Source organism: Strix uralensis, chromosome 1 (assembly GCF_047716275.1).
Source record: "Strix uralensis isolate ZFMK-TIS-50842 chromosome 1, bStrUra1, whole genome shotgun sequence".
Taxonomy (NCBI): Eukaryota; Metazoa; Chordata; class Aves; order Strigiformes; family Strigidae; genus Strix; species Strix uralensis.
Window position 1 is genome coordinate 15,589,792 of NC_133972.1, and position 21,247 is coordinate 15,611,038.

At 38.3% G+C, this 21,247-nt stretch overlaps 1 protein-coding gene across 1 annotated transcript in view; it reads left to right on the top strand.

Moving 5' to 3' along the window:
- Positions 1–21,247, top strand: part of CNTNAP2 (contactin associated protein 2) — a 1,208,535-nt gene that overhangs the window by 366,560 nt on the left and 820,728 nt on the right. The window contains exon 2 of the mRNA XM_074892371.1: positions 9,771–9,881. Coding sequence (XP_074748472.1) covers positions 9,771–9,881 — 111 coding nt within the window. The remainder of the gene's footprint in view (positions 1–9,770; positions 9,882–21,247) is intronic.

The following is a 21,247-nucleotide window of genomic DNA, read 5'->3' on the forward strand; positions in this document are numbered from 1 at the left end:
AGCATCTTAACCAATCTGTGAGTGGGTTGATAAAAATATTTTATTATCTCTTATGAGGTTAACTTCCTTCATTTTGTGAAACGATTTTACATCCATAGCAGTAGGTTCTATACACCAAGTTTAAAATATCTTTATTCTGTACCTGTGCTATATTGTTTTGAGAGTTAATATTTGGCTTTCAGTGGGTGTGTGTTTATATTCAAGTGCCCATCAATTCTAAGGTCCCTTACTGGCTGTTTTGATCTTGCTTAAATTAGGTTAAACCTGGAATTACAGCTCTGAATTCAGAAGATTTATGTTGATATAAAACTTCTAAAAATAGAGGGATCATTGAAATAAGTATGTATTGTGAGGAAAAAATTACATGATTTTTTCTCATTAAAGAGAAAAGCTTAATTTTACAGATTGAAACCTGTTAAAGTGATGATGAAAAGTTAAGCTGACTAGGAAAAATGTTGTTCAGGAAAGTAGTTATCAGGTGTTACTGTTTTATCCCTAGGTCCTGAAAAACAAACAAATCAAACTAACAAAAAAGGCCAAAAAAACCCCACACCAAACAAACAGAAGGTTCTTGTGGATATAAGGTCATCTGAGGAAGAACATAGGCTAGGTAATTGGCAAATGTATTTTAAGCTAAATGAGACTTAACAAGATAAATTGTGAAGATTTGCAGTGTTGTTTTCTCTCCTCCAGCCTTGTGGGTTTCTTGGCTCTCTACTCTAAAACTTTTAATGTGACATGACTCCAGGCTTCTCCATACTTAGTTCAGATAGGTACCAGTCTGTGAAAAATCATACCTACCTGCAAAGATACTTAAGAAGGAGCTTTGTTTGCTGTAACAACTGCCAAAACATTCAGGTATTTCCAGGGGTGAAAAGGTGAAGAAGTGTATTTACATGTCAGAAGGCCAAAAACTGAAGAGGCATCTGAGAACTGGATATGCAAAAATATGAAAATATTTACAAATTTTACTTTGCATAGGGTTGATAATCTATTATTGCTTATGTGCTAAGGACAGTTTAATGAATTCCCAAGTGTACAACAAGACTGACTGATTTCTGACTATTCCAGATGCAATTGACCTGAGTTTTTTTTTTTAAAAACTGAGCAAATAAGATGGCAGGTTTCTCATACAACTTTTCCCGTGGCATAGGGTGCAAAATAGTTTATAAACTTGTTCCTAAAAGACACAGTAGTGCAATGGCATGAACGTTTGCCAAATTCTCAATGGACTGTGGAATGCTCTGCAAACTATAAAGTAAACCAAAAGCAATCCAGACGTGTTTTGGTTTTAAAGTGGTGTAAAAACTTCCACCGTCCACTCTGTTCCAGTAAAAAAACCCAAGCCACAACCTAAAACCAACCAACCAACCAAAACCTTGCAAAAATTTTACTGTAGATATATCTTGGAGACAATAAAAAAAATCTGTTTATTTTTTAAATCATTCAAAATTGAATGCTACTAAATAATAAAATAAGACCTAACTTTAATTTTCAAGACCCTTGTTCTTTCCAAATGTAAAATACGACAGAAAAAAGTACTTTTTTCTAAATTCATAATTTAAAATATTGACACTTTCCTGAAAAATTGGAACACACGAATTTTGGGTACAGTTTTCTATTTTTCCTTTGCAAAATGTTGACATTTTGATAAATCTGAATTTCAAGAGGCTGCTTTGTATACCTTTGTACTTGTAAATGATTCCAAACTGAATAATTTACTTAAAAAATAAATCCTAATCTCTCTGGCTAAACTGTAGATCACAGTAATTAATGATGTTTGCTTCCAATCTTTTCTCATTTTCAGTAGTTAAAGTCAGAAGTATGGAGAGTACTGTGGAACAGGTTGTATGCCATTTGATGAAAGGCTGTGCAGCCAGAAATGTCTTATAGTAGTCATAAAATACATTGCACATTTGTGATATGACCAATATGATATTACCATTTCCAGTGTTTCCCAGACTTGCTTACAAATGTTTATTAATAAATCCTTGTGACCTTTGGGATTAATAAGGCTTTGGCTACTCTGAAAACTAGTCAAGAGTTGTCAGAAACAAAGTTCAGGTAAAAAGATACTTTGAAAAATCTTGTAAAGTACTATCTGGTTTTGGGAATCCAAATGCACTTTTAGAAATATGGCCCTGGTGGCACATCCAGTGTTGCCCAAAGACTAATTCCTGAATTGGAACCAGTACAAAGAAACAGGCCTGACTGACTGTGCTCTGCTGTGAGCAAAGTAACCGCCATAAAAAACATTACCTGAGACTTGTTCCTTTCCTTACAGAGATCTATAGAAAGGCTTGAAATAAACCTCAGAATGAGTAACCTTGAACAGTAAGGATTGTGTGGAGACCACTAAATTCATGTAACTTATGGCTTCACCTTGGAGGGGGGAAAATAGCTGCTACGTTTTCTTCCTTTTCAGCAGCAGCCACCCTTTTGAGCAACAATGTGTTATCTCTATTGATGGTATGCAACTTGAAGTGGAATATGAAACATCCCAGGCGATCAATATGAGCTGCTCTAATCTTTTAGATTACAGCTGAATTCCAGAGATACCTACAGAAAAGCTTCAGTTACACTTGGACTCATTTTCTCATGAAGCTGAATGTGAATTTGGCTCCCTAGCACTCTGTCAAGACTGTCCTGTGAAATGGCAGTCGTGTGGGGAAGCTGCAGACTTCTGCAGTGTGGAAAGAACACTGTGCTCACAAGAGCACAGTGAGAAATAACAGATCAAAGCGATGGAGGCCACTAGGAATAGCAAACAAGAAGCCAAATGAGGCTTATGTAAGACTTGCATTGACTTTCTGACATGCAAATGGGAATGGTAACTGTGAAAGTAACTGCTGTGTGTGCGGAGTATTACCCTGTTTGCACAGGTGAAGTGTGGGCAGCTCTATTGTGGCTTAAGTTATTTAAATAAGTGAGATGGTTTTCGTTATCCTTCTAATGTAAGCATGGTGCAAAAGGAGTCCTACCTGTGACAGTAGGTGGGACAGAAGAGAGTAAAAAATTAAGCTTCCACTCTACTAATCATCATCCCTATCTAGTCAATAAAGCAATCCAAGAAACTTTCTGGGGAGTAAAGTGAGCTTTTTATCTTAACAAAGAAACTAAAAAAAAAAAAAAAAAAAAAGTAACAGTATACGGTGGATTTTTAAAAATTATCTCCCACAGTCAAGAAAACTACAACAGCACATGCATAAGGCAAAAGGTTGTTGAACGTTCAACCACCCTAAATGTACCAAAGGCTGGTACTTTTGGCAAATATGCCTGACAAGCAAATATTTCCTTACCCCATAAGAGAACGTCTTCCTTGATAAGCTCTTTACTGATTTATTCCTGACTTGGAGCATGAGGTGTACCCTGCCTGGCATTTGCCAGCCATTACTGTCAGTATTTGTTTTCATTAGTGGCTATTCTGAGGACTAAGGAAGGGGCTTCTCCAGTCACACACGCTGAGAGGTTTGGCTAGAGGTTTATGGTGCTGAGCAACAGGCTTGTGACACAGGGCCAAGGTTGTTTTTCTTGTCATTGAAATTAAACCCGTGATAGGCTGACCTCAGTAACACCTGCTTCTAGGTTTGATATTTGTTTTTAAAGGGGTTACCAATGACCATGAGCTGCTTCATAGCATCTCCCACTTTTCAGTTAGCATCGCTTTAAAAATTCGTTTGAAGCAATGCATAAAATGTTCTAGCAACTTATGCTTATTTATTCCTACTCTTTGGGGGGACAGTCTTGTGAATTAAACACAGTGGATTCTAGCATTCATTTCAGATTATAAAACCTGCCTATGCAATATGAAAAGTGAGGCTGTCTCAGCATACTAATACATTGCAATCCAAAACAGCCACATTAATATTCCTATTAGTTGTCATTGGAGATATGCCAATTCCCATACGTATTTACCCACGTTCCAGAGTGCCCTTGCAATATCATGACTGCTTTTCAGAAGTGCTTGGTGGCTTAGTCTTTCTCTTCAGCATGCTACAGAGAAATCACTCTACATATTCAAATTGGAGAAGAAAAATGTGTTTAGGATAACTAGCATTTAGCACACAGTGCAAATTAAACCCAGATGATATGATTCTCTCCCTTGCTCCCCAACATTTACATTTGAATTCATATTTTAAAACAAGAATCTCTTGCATTACAAGTAAAGATTAAAAGTTGCTTTAAACTTTTTTTCCTTGCACTTGACAGGCATTTTTGTATAATTGAGTCGGATATACTGGTAATAGTTAAGATTTTGGGGTTTGTATTGTAAATGTTCTGTTTGTACAGTGAAAATGTTGTGTAAAAGAGAAACAGTTAAGAATTTTTTTTGGTCAGAAAACCATGGGTTTGTGCATTTCTTGGCTAAGATATTTTTTAATGCTACTTCAGATTGACCCATCTGTTTCATATTCTGCTAGAGGTTAAGTGTGGCTATTTTGGACTCAGAACACAATACTGATATTCCAGTCATTCGCCTTTTTGCATCTAAGTTGATCAGCTTACGAGTTCTTCATTTCTGACACACATATGGGACTTCTTCTAGTAACGTTGTTATTGGCATCATGTTTATGTCTTAGAGCTAGTATCCTACAGCAAAATTATGATAATGGCTTATAATTTGTTAGGAAATCTTGACTGAAGATTTTGAAGAAGAAGGGGTGAATTTGTGGATTTGGGGTTTGGTATTTTTTAAAGGTCTGTTCCTCAGTGCACACTGGATCATAATGATGGAAAAACCTTTGTCCTTCAAAAACATTCTTATTAAGTCACCATCACTTATTTCTGATGAGTGCTATTCATCACTATCCAACTATTTTTCTTCTTTAGAAGCACTGTACACAGCTCTCTTTTTACTTTGCTGACAGAATCTTTGCAAGAGCTGAATGATCCTCCAATGCAGCTTCAAATTATTAATAAAAACCACCTGTGACTATGAATGTTCCCATTTCTTAACATTTCTAATTGTATAATTTGTATGCATTCTAACCTACTGCTAGATACAAATGTCAAGAAGATACAGATGAACTGCAGTTTGTCTTTTTCATCTCCTTAGACTGCTTTGATAAGATATGTCAGCAACTTTACAGGTGACCTGTTTATTGGTCTGGATGCAAAACATTTGAACAGACTTCTTGTGAAGTGAACCATTGAGTTTTTTACTATGCTTTGCTGGCCAAAAATCGTTGAAGTCACCGGTATAGTGAGGATTAAGCTTTAACAACCTCTAACATTGATACACCAAGAGTTTGTGTCTTTGTGTTTGTGCCCTTTTTTAGTCTATCCAGCATGAAGGACAGACTATATAAATAAACTGTAAGTAGACTGTAAAACAGGAAAGGACAGGTATCCCTTCCTGGTTTTGCTGAGTGCAAACACCAGAACATGTGAGAAGCTGCACTTGGTAGGACAAGAGATCCATCTTGCCTGGTATCTGGTTTCCAATAGCCAGGTGCCTGAGAAAGCATGTAAGAACGGAGCAAGTGCATGGCAGTCCTTCCTTGCTGTAGTCTCCAGGTCTTGAGGAGTTTGAAGCTTGTGGATTGCAGAGGTTTTGCATTTGTATTATGATGACATTAGGTGACCTTTCTTCAATTGATTTAATTATTGGGATCTCGAGGAAACTTGTTTCTGATGTACATAAACTGTAATTATCCTCTGAATAGGGAAGTCAGAGTAGCAAATGTCATCATACTTATGACAAAGTTATCAGTTCTTTCTATCCAAACAGGATGGAGTGGAGTGGAAGTCTGGTTTTGCTTCAGGAAGTTAACATTTAAATGGACCTAAGCTGGCTTGGATGTTAATACATCACTGAGATAAATGGTATGGAGCAGAGTTTATTTCTTTGCTGCTATGATGCTGGCAGGAGAGTGTGCTCTGTAATTGATTAACAGGGCACAGTACATTGACTTATATGGGGAAAGCTATTATATCTCAGTAACAGGAAGGTATATATGATTCTGGGTTTAGTAAGTAAAAAATTGGATTCTGCAGGAAATAACTAAAACTGCTGAAAGAACGAAAGGTTCCCAAGGATTTTTTTTCTCTTAAATCTGTGGCATAACAGCATTTCATGTTATGAAGGAAGTTTAAATAGTGCAATATATTTAGTGGAACTTTCATACAGGGCTAGAAATATTAGCTTATGTAAGCAGTCTTAACTTTTGTTCTATTGGACCTAAAGTAATGAGTTTTTGATGAGATTTAATATGTTTTTTAATGTCTACTCATTTGAAGTATAAACCTTCCCTATAATTCATTACACATTCATGGTGAATTTCCTATATTTTGAAACCTAAATAAACAGACAGATAGGGGTGTGTATGTTTGGTTTTTAAACAATGATAAAGTGAGGTATTTTTGGTTCTATTCTTTAACTTTTTAGTTGGTATGCCAAAATAGGCATAGGAATTGAATGCAGTTCTGAACAACAGTGAAGGAAAACTATACCAACTGTTCTGTCTTTCCACCCTCCCTGTCCCCCAGTATTGACGATTCCACCCAAACTAAGAAAGCAGAGGGTCAGATTCAATACTTCAAAAGCACATATATACCAAATGAAGCACATTCATGACTATCTGTAAAAATCGTGACCACAGTGATGAATACAGAGTGATACTCCCTGTGTGATTTTGTTTTTAATTTTTGACTATGTCAAGCTTCTCTGTCTTATTCTTTTGAAACCAAGAGGATGAATTAGTGAAGCAGAGAGACAAGGCAGGCCGTACAGGGGGTTGATGACTTAGAGGCTAGTACTGTTTCCAAACAAGTTTTTCCACATTTCCTTTTGCATAGCTTCCTCAATAGTAGCTGTCAAAACAAAAGGAGATTTTATCAGTAGCTACTGGGATCAGTAAAAGAATAGAAATTTTCATGAGCTACTGTTTGGGGAGGGGTTTTTCAGCTGTTGTGTTGTTTCTGAACACATTATCTAAAATACAGGTTTATTTTTTTGTTGCAGAAATTAAGGTTTTGCTCACATTTTATCCCTTTTTAAAAGGTTTTTTGTTGTGATTTAGGATAGCTCTTTTGTTTCATAAGTTTTTTTAGAATATTGTCACCAATAGCCTCCCATTATGTTCAATAATTAATCAAATTGTAGAAGTAGCAAACATTTTTGTAGCTAAATCGTTCTATTCCTAATATTCTTCCATAACAATGCAGGTCTTTCTCCCCACCCCCCACCCCCAGGTATGAAACTATGGGTGGGAGAAAATCGTATAAACCTAACAATTTGCTTTAAAAATATATATTAGAAAAACCAGGAAACTGGACAGAGGTACTTGTTCAACCTTAACTCTCATTAGTAGTGAGAATTATTTTTTTCCTTAACAATAAGATGTAAGATAAGCATAGGAAAATGCTATAAAGAGATTTTGTTATGCATTTTTAAAATATTTCTGATTATGTGTTCTTCTGCTTTTAAATGTTTCATTCCATTTTTACCTAGACAACAGAATTAATGAAAAATTACTTCAAATCTCTAGCTAGGTAACACTAATGATAAAGTGGCAGCGAGAGCAGTTTGCTAGCAGTCTTTAAGTTGAAAACCTATTTTTATGAACTACCAAAACTATACTACAGATAAAGGAATACACGAGAAGGACTTTGTCAAGTAACTCTCTGTGATTATGACATTTAGGGCAAAATTTGTAGTGAGTACTTCAGTCTGCTGCTCACTTCTATTCTTACGCTCTAGTGTTGCACTACTTTGACTGAAATAATAGGAGCCTGGCACCCAGGATCTCGGCACCAGGCCGAGGCCCTGTGCCACCCCGGTGTGGTGCTGGGGTGGTGCGTTTGGGCACAAGGTGCTGTGCACAGCTGGCTGCAGGCTGCTGGCCAGATGTGCTGTGCTGCCCCAGCCAAAGCAGGGGCAGGAGGGGAAGTGATCCTTCTGGTTTGTGGTATAAGCAATAGTGCTTAAAAGCATTTGTCTTCTCTTGTCAAAATTCCATCGTTAAGTAGTGTGGTAGTGAACATTAAAGGCATTAGAATTGTCCTTTAATTCAACTCAAAGCAATTGCCCTTTGCTCTTGCCTGTGCTTTTATGCTGGTATGAATTTTGTTTTCTCCCTTAACAAATTCTCTGAGATTTGTAAAGGGAATGTATTTGTTTTGTTAAATGTCAGAGTACTGATTCATGAACGAATGTTCTTCAGTATTTCTGTGCTTCAGTTTCTATTGCTGTGAAAGTCATTATATGTTTCATTACATGAGACTGGAAATTTTGGGAGACCTGTATTATAAATTACTTGATTCACTCACAATCCCTTTTTTCCCCTTTAAGTTCCTTTTTTGAGGGTAGGATTAATTCAGTGTCCACATGTGATCCAGTGCGACCAAATCACCATTTTTCAATTGTACCAAAACTACGTGGTATGACTGAGTTTTAAATATGCTGCCTGACAGGGGTGGTCTAATGCTTTCTAGATACATAAATTGAGGGTGTTTCCACTTATAGCAGAGCCTGCGTTGCAGTGCCTGTCTTTAAAAAGATTAGTCAAGCTGACTGGTGTAGGTTATGGGTTTTTTTAGATTGTACCTGAAATGTAAACCTTCCAGTACTAAAAGGGGGCTACAGGAAATCTGGGGAGAGACTCTATCAGGGAGTGTAGGGATAGGATGAAGGGTAATGGTTTTAAACTGAAAGAGGGGAGATTTAGATTAGATGTAAGGAGGAAATTCTTTCCTGTGAGGGTGGTGAGACACTGGCACAGGTTGCCCAGAGCAGCTGTGGCTGCCCCCTCCCTGGCAGTGTTCAAGGGCAGGTTGGACGGGGCTTTGAGCAACCTGGGCTAGTGGAAGGTGTCCCTGCCCATGGCAGGGGGGTTGGAACTGGATGTCCTTTAAGGTCCCTTCTAACCCAAACCGTTCTGTGATTTTATTCTATGATTCTAAACAAGCAATTTAATCTACATATTTCACCCATCTGTTGAAACAACTGAGGCAAAAACTAGAACAAAGGGCAGTACATTAACTCTCTACATATTTGGAAAATCAAAAGCCAATTCTCTTCATTCTAATTTATATTACATAATACATTCATACAACAGCTGATTTGTTTTAAACTTTTTTCTTGATTAGAAAGGCAAAGTTTCTGATTTTTTTCCATTTTAGATGCTAATACCAAGTTAATCTTCTTTATACTGAGTAAAATAGAAGTGCTCAAATGGATTATAGAGATTAAAAAAAAAAAAGATTGTTTTTTTCAGTAAATCTGTTACTTGATAATTCATAGGCATTTATTAATGTACCCTAATTTATTTTCTTTTCTAAAATATCAGGTTATCAGCACTTCAATTACAAACTGAAAGTTTATATCTTATCTGCTTCTTAGGAAGCTTTCATGATAATACTTTTCTTTAGCACTACGTTTTCATGTCACGAAAAACATTCCAGATATACCAGGACAGGCTTTTTTGTTCATTTGTAGTATCCCTAAGGAGAGTGGTGGCCCATGGTTAGGTGTTTCCGTTACCTAATTTTGTCCTTTGTCGAAGTCTTCATTTTCTCATGTTGAGGTGTGTATCTCTGTATGTTTGTGGGTTTTCTTGTGGTTTTTGGGCTGGGTTTGTTGGTTGGTTTTTGTTGGTTTGGTTTTTGGTTGGGTTTTTTTTTACTGAAACATTGGGATGTAGCTACATACATTCCATTTGTACAAAAATAACAAGGCTGTGTTATTAGCCAACAGAAAAAGGGCACATTGCCACTTAATATATATGAATAATTAAAAGCATAAAGTGAATTTGCTTTTTGTGTTTCAGAAAAGTGTGATGAACCTCTGGTCTCAGCATTACCCCACTCCTCCTTCAGCAGTTCATCATCTATGACAAGCAGCTACGTGCCAGGGTATGCCAAGTTAAACAAGAGAGGAGGTAAGGAGCGCTCTACCTTAACATTCAGATACTTAAAGAAAAACTAATGAATGATATTTTTAATATGAAAATACTTTTTATGTAAAATATTATTGCCTATGTTTGCTTTAACAAAGTTTTAGCTGTCTGACAGACTGTTTTAGTAAATGGAATGAATTTCTATTTCATTGCGTGTGACAGTAATTGCACTTCATTGCACCTTGGGGAGAAATACTCTACTGATAACGTGTAGCAGGATGGGCCAAATGCCTAATGTCGATGGAGTCATCCGGTACGGTTGTATAATTGACTTCAGTTGAAAGGGCATACCCGTGTTCATTGGGTAAATGAGCATTTGCAAGGTCATGGTTGTTAGAGCAAAACAGCTTTGATGTGCTTTGTTGATTTAACTCGTTTCTCACCTTAGCAATGATTGCTGTCATTCAGTTTTTTCGACCACCACAGGAACTTTGCCTTTTGCATGTATTTCTGTAACACAACACGGTGTTGTTCAGAAGTAACAAAGCCACCTCAGTTTTGGTGGTTGGAAGAATAGGGGCATAAATTTGTTCCACCTAGTCGTCTTATATCCTTAGGGCTAGGCAGATTTGTTTCACGGTCTGAACACAAGTCTTTACCTTCACCCATAGGAATTTTCATAGCTTTCCTTGATATTTGTAGATGTCTGTATGTATACCATTTTGATATTGATCTCTAAATTAATTTCACATGAATGATGCATTTAAACATGAAACTTAACAGAAAATTTGTATTCTGAATACTATTGATTTTATTTTTTTCTAAATAGTATCAAACTAGAAGTCCTAAAATGTAAAATTTCACAGATTGTTGTCAATCAATACCAAATTTTATCTTCCACTAAAAATACACGTCAAGGGTATAATAAATTGACTTAATGAACCTAGAATTTAGAAATACTTTCACTGTAGGAATGAAGGAGAGCAAGTGACTATAGTGCCTCAGTCTTCTGAGTCCTGAAGATCTATGATAATGACAAAACACCAGACATGAAGCAGGTTGGTGTAGTTGAATTGCTGCTTTATTTTTCCTTCTCCTGCAGGAATTATGTTGCTCCTGCCTGGTTACCATATTCTGCCTCCTAAGAAAAAAAATCAAACCAAACCACAAAACCATTGAAGCAAAAGTGACAATCTTTTGTCTTCGGGTGTTTGTAAACAAAACCTAAAATACTATCAAATGGTGGAACATTCCTGAGGTTAAAAGCAGAATTTGTTGTATTGTAATTATAGCCTAGGCTGCCCATGTTCTCCACAAATTTTTTTACACTACTGTTTGTGCAGCTTCTGAGCCAAAAAAAAAATCCCACCTTATGATCAAAGCCATGAATTTACTGTTAGCCTAATTGTAATCTTAATCAAGGAACAATTATTGCCTAGCTATTATCACAAAAAAAAAAAAAAAAAAAAAAAAGAAAGAAAAAATGCTGTTAGTGATAAGAGTCTCAATAATAAAACAGACTATACTTCCTTGTGTCTATCCCTTTCCCTAGTGTTACGTCAGTGCCGTAGTTCCTCTGAGTCTTGCGGTGGATGGTTGTAGCTGGCATGGGGGCTATGGTGTATTGACAGCGTCCCAGACTCTTCACTGGGAGGAGGATGCAGATGGATGCATCAAGACTTGCTGGTCAAACTAAAGAGCAAGAAGAAAATGCACTGACAGTGGAAGCAGGGACAGGTATCCTGGGAATAATAAAGGGACGTTACCCAGTTGTGTAGGGATGGGGTCAGGAAGGCCAAGGCGTGGCAGGAGCTGAACTTGGCAAGAGACACAAAGAATAATAAGAAGGGCTTCTACAGGTATGTCAGCCAGAACAGGAAGGTCAAGAAATGTGTACCCCCACGATGAACATGACTGGCAAACTGGTAACAACAGATGAGGAGAAGGCTGAGGTACTCAATAACTGTTTTGCCTCAGCCTTCACTGGCAGTCTCTCTTCCCACACCTCCTTAGTAGACAGACTGCAAGACAGGGACTGGAGGAACACAGTCCCTCCCACTGTAACAGAAGATCAGGTCTGTGATCACGTGAGGAACCTGAACATACATAAATCTAAGGGACCTAATGAGATGCATCCCAGAGTCCTGAGGGAACTGGCTGATGTAGTTGCCAAGCCACTCTCCTTTTCATATCTGAAAAGTCATGGCACTCGGGTGAAGTCCCTGGTGACTGGAAAAAGGGAAACATTGCACCCATTTTTAAAAAGGGTAGCAAGGAGGACCCTGGGAACTACCAATCTGTCAGCCTCACCTCTGTGCCTGGGAAGACTGTGGAACAGATCATCCTAGAAGCTATGCCAAGGCACATGGAGGACAGGGAGGTGATTCAAGACAGCCAGCATGGCTTCACCAAGGGTGAGTCTTGCCTCACCAACCTAGTGGCCTTCTGGGATGGAGTGACTAAATCAGTGGACAATGGAGGAGCTATGGATGTCATCTATCTGAACTTCTGTGATGCCTTTGACACAGTCCCCTACAGCATCCTTCTCTCTGAATTGAAGAGATATGGATTTGATAGATGGACTATACAGTGGATAAGGAATTGGTCACATCCAGAGAGTAGTGGTCAATGGCTTAATGTCCAGATGGAGACCAGTGACAAGTGGTGACTCTCAGGGGTCTGTATTGGTACCAGTTCTGTTTAATATCTTCATCAACAATACAGACAGTGGAATCAAGTGCACCCTCAGCAAGTTTGCAGATGACACCAAGCTGAGTGGTGCACTTGACACACCTGAGGGATGGGATGCCATTTAGGGGGACCTGGACAAGCTCAAGAAGTGGGCCCATGTGAACCTCATGAGGTTCAATAAGGCCAAGTGCACAGTCCTGCACCTGGGTCAGGGCAATCCCTGGTATCAACACAGGCTGGGCGATGAGTGGATTGAGAGTAGCCCTGTGGAGAAGGACTTGGTGATAGTGGTGGATGAAATATTGGATATGAGCTGGCAACATGCACTTGCAGCCCAGAAAGCCAACTGTATCCTGGGCTGTATAAAAAGAAGTGTGACCAGCAGGTCAAGGGAGGGGATTCTGCCTCTACTCTGCTCTGGTGAGACCCCACCTAGAGTGCTGTGTCTAGCTGTGGAGTCCTCAGCAGAAGGAGGACATGGACCTGTTGGAGCAGGTCCAGAGAAGGGACACAAGAATGATCAGAGGGCTGGAGCACCTCTCCTGTGAGGACAGGCTGGGAGAGATGAGGTTGTTCAGCCTGGAAAAGAGAAGGCTCCAGGGAGACCTTATTGCAGCCTTTCTGTACTTAAAGGGGGCTTGTAAGAAAGTTGGGGATGGATTTCAGTAGGGCCTGTAGCAATAGGACAAGGGATAATGGTTTTAAACTAAAAGAGGGTAGATTTAGACCAGATATAAGGAAGAATTTTTTTACAATGAGGGTGGTGAAACACTGGAGCAGGTTGCCCAGAGAGGTGGTAGATGCCCCCTCCTTGGAAACATTCAGGGTCGGATTGGACGGGGCTCTGAGCAACCTGATCTAGTTGAAGATGGCCCTGCTCATTGCAGGGGGGTTGTACTAGATGGCCTTTTAAGATCCCAAGCCAAATTATCCAATGATTCTATATCAATGACAACACTGACATGGTAGGATCTGCTTGAGGTTAAAGTGTACGTGTTTCAGGGAATGAGGTGAGGGGAGCTGCACAACTAAGCGGGCCAAGCTGTAGACATGGGAGATCCTCAGGCAAGTGGTGCCCTTGCCACTGGGACACCATCCCCTGTCTACAAGCAGAGTGAGCAGTGCTGGTTGCACCAGCAGGTTCTGCCAGTTGTCTGGAGATCATCACACAGAAAAGGACGAGTGAGGCCTGGTGTCAAGCTAGGAAACAAAATCCATAAGTGTGTAAGAACACAGGATGGAGCTGGGCATGGATACACCTATGATGTGGCTCAGGTAGATCCTGGGGACAAAAATGGGGTCCCCAGACTCATGGTCAGGACGAGTGGGTCCCCCAGTGGGTAGGGCAATTATAACCAGTTGGTACCCTCAGGGCCTTGACACTGATCTTTGTTTATTAGTCTGCAACTCCATTTGTCTGAATTCTCTGTATGTGTGTTTTACATGTGTAGGATTCTTGTTCTTTGATCTCTTTTTCTCTTGTTTTTTGTTCTCTAAAATCATTTTTAGCCAGCTCCCAAGGTTGCTTTCTTTTAATGACTAGTAATTGACCTGGTGAGTTTCTTAAAGCCCTGCTCCCTCTGGTACCACCCTGTGCCTGTACTTTCAATACCTCTGCTATCATCCTGTGATCATAGTCCTCTACACTACGTTTTTATTCTACAGTAATAGTTTGTTCTCTGCAGAATACCTACTTTAGGTACAGAAATATATCAAAATTGTTATACCGATAGTCACTAGCCTGTGCCATCACAAAGCTAAGCTAAAGGTAAAACAGATTAGGCTATGTTACCTGCTTGTTAGAGAATTAGTATTACAACTAAACAAGCTAAACAGAAGTCAAAGACTAGCTTAGCGAAAATATGACTGACAAGCTGGAGTCCTGCAGCCCTGCTGAGCTGATGCAAAGCCTGTCAGGAGCATTGGCAATGTCTTTGGTTTTATGCCTGCAGACTAGCGGATAACATTGTTTATTGCTCCAGAAATTTAGAAGACTTATGAATGAGAATAGATGCCGTTTTATGCTGGTTTCAGGATTTTACTTCAGCATTGCCTTTATTTTGTTACGTGCCTTTTAGCAATTATTCTTTCTGTTGCAATATGTCTGAACGTGGGTTTTGATAGGTTGTTGGGCCTCTTAATTTGTGTTTTCAACAGTTTGTTGTCCAGATGAAAGAAGTTAAGGAACAGTTCAATTCTAGAACACTGCTCATCCTTTACATTAAATTCTGCTGTATCTGATCGCAGTGATGTTCATTTGCATTCTATTCCCTGTTCTAAAATAGAAAAAAAGTCACTAGAATCACTTCAATAAAATAAAACTTTGCATCCGCTTGGTGGGGAGGATCTTCAAATTGATTTTAGATGACTATTTCTCCTTTTGGTTTACTAGACTACTTATTCTATTGGAAGTGAAAGGCAAATCAGACATCTGGAATTTAATTTTTTGCCTTTAGTTATATTTTCTCTCCCCTTTCTTACCCTTGCAATCACTACAGTGCAGTTTCTTTTAATGATGTTTCTTCAGCAATGTGATCTGCAGTGCGGTCATTAATCAAACATTCGCTTAATTTCCTCTATCGAAAGGTCATTTGAAATTTAGTTGCATCTATTTGTTTAAATAGCAACTTCTTTAGACTGTTGTCCTCCATCTCTTAATACATATGATAATACATACTTTTCAAAACTGAAGCTTCCATATATATATAACCTATTTTTGCTTTCCTAATTTTAGTGAGAGCAAAAGTACTGCAGAATTCAGGAATGTGTTTAAAATGGGAACTCAGCCTTCATTGTGTTTATGCTTTTGCTTCTACAAATGATGGAAAATAGCTCAGTTTTAATGCTGAGCTATTTTACAACATCATGGAGTTACAGATATTGCTAATCAAACCAGTAATAAGGGAATCCAATTTTTTTTTCTCTCCAAAGAGTCGTTATCAGATAATAGGTTCCCAAATCAAATGTACTATTTAAACCACACTGTGCTCAAGTCATTAAATGGAAAGAACTCCCCCTCCTCTAGCCCCAGACCCTGTGAATTAAGGAAACGCGCATTTGAAAATTCTAGTCTCCAACCCAATTATATTTTTCTTTGCCATTTTCATGGCACTTCACTCTAGACTGGCCAAACACTTCAGCAGAATAGATCATATATTTTATTCTATTGATTAAGACACTGATTTACTGAACAGTCACATCATGTTATTAAGAAGGTTGCAGTTGTGACTAGTTGTTCTGGTTCAGTTTCCTGCTATAAATGTTGCAATTGGAAGGATGCACATCAAAGAGTTTACTATTTTCAGCAGTTTTTAGGAGGCTTCAAAAGCAGAAACATCATTAATTTATTCCTAATGTTTGATATCACTCTGTTTACAAATCTCATAACTAGTGATCTAGGCAAACAGAACTAAAACTGCATGGAATGGTATTGATCTGGAAGCTGAGCCTCCAGGGTGTATGTGTAGGGTATTTTGCTATGTCAGTATATCAGAATATTTTACATTTTCCACAGCTGTCTGCTCAGAGCCTTGTAAGCCTTCACTGACTTACAGATTTGTACTTATACTTATTTCAAAGGAAATGCAGATTTGATGGACAGAGTATAACTCGATTAGAAAAGTTAACATCTCTAGATCTGTTTAATTGGTGCTTCATAATCTTCTGTGTTGCCCCTTGTTCCTGTTCTGATCCTTATTTCTTGTTAGGGTAAGCAAAGAGAAGTATACTGAGCTTTTATTTGGGGGGAAAAAAAAAAAAAAAAGTTATGTTTAGTTAGAGGAAAAATTGGTGATTGTAGAAACAAATATTCAGTGGCTACCTGCTGGTCTGTCAGTCTTTTGCAAATTCATACCAAAATGTATTAAAATTTGAAGCCTCAATTTCTATGTCAGTGAGTAAGAGTCTTTGATTTATATAATTGTTACAAGTATGAGTCTGTGTTTTCATAATCATGAAGAACCAGAGGTCTGGGGGTACAACACATGTGTGCATTTTACACTGGCTCTGTCATTCACTGCTCTCCAAAGCACCTCAACTGTCTCACGGGCTGCATTCCCTCTTCTGCCTTCCGGGGTGCTTTCAATCATAGCAGCTGTGACAAGCAAGCAAAATGCTTTCATTTCATTATCCTGGAAAGAAGTAGGAAACAAAAAGGCCGCACTAAATGTAGGCTATTTTGTCTTTTTGTGAACAAAAGAAGGTGGTTCCTCCACTATACTACTACTTAACAACATATTTCACTGGAATTACAGCTGGGCAAAGCAATTGCTGCTATCCCTGTCAGGTCTGCAAAGAGGGGGTGAAGAACCTTTAAAACTTTAAGTGTGGCAAAACTTACCTGGAGACTGGAATGACGCCTTGAATTGCATAGTGAAAGTAGGTTTGGGGAAGCTAGAGTGTGGTGACTCCTAACTTCTGTTAAAGGCTTATAAGCAAAAGCTTGGACTTAAAAAGCTAAGCGGCACTGACTTAGCAACTGTTCAAAGGTTGCCGTAGTCAGATTCTATCAAATTATCCTTCTGAAAGTAAAATAATTTTTGTTTTTAAACAACTCTTAGTGTATTGTAGTATTGTAGTATTTTTAAATTTTTTTTTAATTATAAGAATTACTAGTGTGTTGTTCAGTGCCAGTATAACGAAAGGACAGATTATTTTTTAAATGTCTACAGCTTGTATCAGAAAACAAAGCACCACAGAAGATAAATGTATGTGAGTTTTCTTTTTTGTTCCTGTTACTATCAATTTTGTCTCAATATATGCAAACATCACTAAATCTTTGAATACTAGAAAACCCTAAAACTTTTTAATTTGGACGCACTTTGTAAAAATTATTTTGAATATTCTCTCAGCTATCAGCTCACAGTCTATACCTATGTAATCCAAACATTTCTACGTGTATTAAATGATCCTCCAATATTTGAAGAAATATGAGAATTTGCTACCCCTGAAAAATATTTTTGTTTTCAAAATGACTGACACAAGAGTCATTCATGTTGTCACATAAACATATGCGAAGAAGTTATTGACAGCACTGTAACACATTTTAACTGGAGCCTAGATAGTAGACTAGCTAAAAAGATTTTGGTGTGCCTTCCATTTTTGTCATACCTGCTGCTCAAAAATAGTCCATATTGCTACCACCTTACTAACTAAAATGGCATCAGAGGAGAGGAGAGTTTTCAATTAGCTCATTCTAGAGCTTTTTAAAAATAGATCTACAGTAGCTTCTGCATATGTGATGGCAAGGTTATAAGGTTTAACATCTTATGACCTGCCATCAGTACAATCAATGGACTGCATCACATCGTAAGGAGGATTCTTACCACACGTTTGATATAATGCATTATCAATCTTTCTTTTAATGGTTCCCAAGCTATTGGACCTTACACTTCTCACTAGTACAAGAATTAATGCTGCCCATCATCCACCTCATACCATTTTAATTTAGGGAAGAAATTCTACATTATTTCAACATAATGTAAGGTTATATAATATAATTGGAAGCTGCTTGAAACTGATCAGAGTCTCAGAACTTCAGAAATAATCCCAGCAGACAGTGCAAGTATGAAGGTCATAATGAATCTTTGGATGTATGGAAATTCTCTTTTGCACAGTGGAATATAGAAGAAGAAATTTGACATCCAGGGCTCTCTTTCAAGTCCAGTAGTAGGGGGGAATCTGAAGCTACCAATGGAATTGATAATGGAATACAAGGGAAGTTTTGGTAGGACAGCTGATGTTCGAAAAACATTCCTTTTATCACCACTATGTAACTCCTCTCTAGGCTTTCGTGTTGCTTTTTAATCAGGGTGCTGATCTTGACCTGTTATTGGAACTATTGATGTATATATAAAACAATCAGCAGAAATTTTAAGTTGACATAGGTGTAATTGAGTCAGTATGTTTTTTTCTCAGTGGAGTTTTAAATTTTGGCTTCTGCATGGAAGATGCAAGAATTTATCTGTAATGGGATATGGTTCTTTTATTCCCCAAATCATTCCCAGTAAGTCAATTAGATCTGTTCTGCAGCAGCTCTACCAATATAAAAAAATGCCTGTCAGAGTCTCACCTAAGAAGAAATTGGGGTTGCCTGGCCTTAGCTCTTTTTAGCATGGCTACTAAAACCTCCAGTACCATAACCAATATCACTACTTCTCCAATTCCTTATTACTTTTCTATAACGGTGTTTAAGAGTAGGGTTGACATAGTGCTTAGGGATATGGTGTAGTTGGGAACTGTCAGTGCTAGATTAATGGTTGGACTAGATGATCTTCAAGGTCCTTTCCAACCTAGATGATTCATTCTGTGGTTCTGTGATTCTGTGAAAAAGATTTCATAGAATCATAGAATCACAGGATGCTTTGGGTTGGAAGTGACCTTAAAGATCATCTAGTTCCAACCCCCCTGCCATGGGCGGGGACACCTTCCACTAGACCAGGTTGCCCAAAGCCCCGTCCAACCTGGCCTTGAACACTTCCAGGGAGAGGTCAGCCACAGCTTCTCTAGGCAATCTGTGCCAGTGTCTCACCACCCTCACAGTGAAAAATTTCTTCCTTATATCTTACTTATATCCTTAAATCTCCCCTCTTTCAGTTTAAAACTGTGACCCCCTCATCCTATCCCTACCCCCCTGATCAAGAGTCCCTCCCCATCTTTCCTGTAGCCCCTTTAAGTACTGGAAGGTTGCTCTAAGGTCTCCCCAGAGCCTTCTCTTCTCCAGTCTGAACAACCCCAACTCTCTCAGCCTGTCCTCATGTAGTTTTCTTTTTGACAGAGCGAACGTAAAAGAGATAGTTTGTGTCAGCCTGGATTCTGTGAGCTGTTTGGGCTTGTCCATTCATGGGACTTCCCAGGAATTTACTTTGAGTGTGAATCTCAAAGTTAGGCGGTGCTCAGACTGCATTAACATTGTCCAGATAGGGACAGTGGGGAGCTAGCGTGAAGTAATTAGCGCACCGTAGATTGTCACCTTAAATTCTGCAATCTCTTTATGTCAGCAAGACCTTTGGGCACACTGAGAATGCCTGTACAAATAATAACTCATTATGTTTTGATTAAAACCCTCTTAGAGGAAAGTTCACAGAATCACAGAATGATCTCGGTTGGAAAAGACCTTGAAGATCATCCAGTCCAACCATTAACCTCACACTGACTGTTCTCAACTCCACCAGATCCCTCAGCGCTGGGTCAACCCGACTCTTCAACCCCTCCAGGGATGGGGACTCCACCCCTGCCCTGGGCAGCCCATTCCAACGCCTCACAACCCCTTCTGGAAAGAAATGCTTCCTAATAGCCAGTCTAACCCTGCCCTGGCGCAGCTTGAGGCCATTCCCTCTTGTCCTATCGCTTGTTACTTCGTTAAAGAGACTCATCCCCAGGAAGTGTTGCCAGTGGTTTGTAAATTCACTGCTCAGGTTACTGAATGCTGCCTTTTATAAGTAGATAAGCACTTAAGAATAATGGATAGAGTAGCATAAAAGAACAGTAACAACCATGAGAAAAATAGTATCATCCACTTAGCTTTTGTCTGTCTACAAGAGAGCTCTTGCTGAGTAAGACTTTATAAATAATTAAAACATGGTTGCCTTTAAATAACTAAATAAACAACAGTTCCCTTTCTGTAAATACATGCTTTAGATAAATACACATTGTACAATCCAGGACAGTTTATTTGCTGAAACTATGCCATGTAATACATAGTAGATCAAATTTAGGTGATCAGAAGTCAGGGAAAATTAAATGTTGTTAACCTATTAAATAATTACTTAATTCTAAAAATGTGGGAAACAAGTTATTCATGAATGAAAAAATAATCTCTAGTGCTTCATTTATTAATGCAATTTTAAATATGTGGGAAACAAGTTATTCATGAATGAAAAAGTAATCCTCTAGTGCTTCATTTATTAATGCAACCTTAAAAACATGTTTGCACTGGACGTAGCATTCTTTGTGTTGCACACATATAAACAACAGTATTTCTGCAATGTTTTAGAAAGACTATAATTAATTGATGTTTTGCTTTGGTTGTTTGGGGGTTTTTAGGTGCTCTTGGGGTTTTTTTATTCACTTCAAGATGCAGCTCCTGTAGGAGCATCTTTACCTGTGAGGGTAAATGAAAACTCTTATATTTTATTAGTAACATGGCCTTTTGGTATTATTCCTAATAAAATTTTTGTGTAACACTAACTTCAACCTCTGGGTATTTTCTTCTTTTAACATCCATAAATAATTCAGGCTCAGCTCATCATTTGAGAGTTCTTTTGGAACTAGAAAGAAAAGTCATGTAGAAAAGGTGTTTGTCCCCTCACGGCTATTATTTCTTGGTCAAATATTATTGCTGAATTCATATAATTTTCTGTATGTCTTTATCTGCCTCATATCCTACCACATATCAATTTTGCTTATTCCTCACCTTCAAAATAAATAGCTGGGCACCCTGCTTTGATTTGTAATGCAACTCACTTCAGCTCCATGAATACTTGTATCTCTGTTCTGAAGACAGTTGTGATTGCCACTCAGTTGACCGTAGCACTTGTTTTCTGTGCTTCAATGATCTGGCCCTAATGAAATATTTTTCATAAATATCTACATTTTGGAGAAGGAATTCTTAAAAATACAAATAAAAAAGTTTGCACTAGCTCATTCCTCTGAAACCACAGGCTCTTTCAGTCTCTGGAGCAATATAAGGGGCAGTAGGAAAAAACATGCATTGCAAG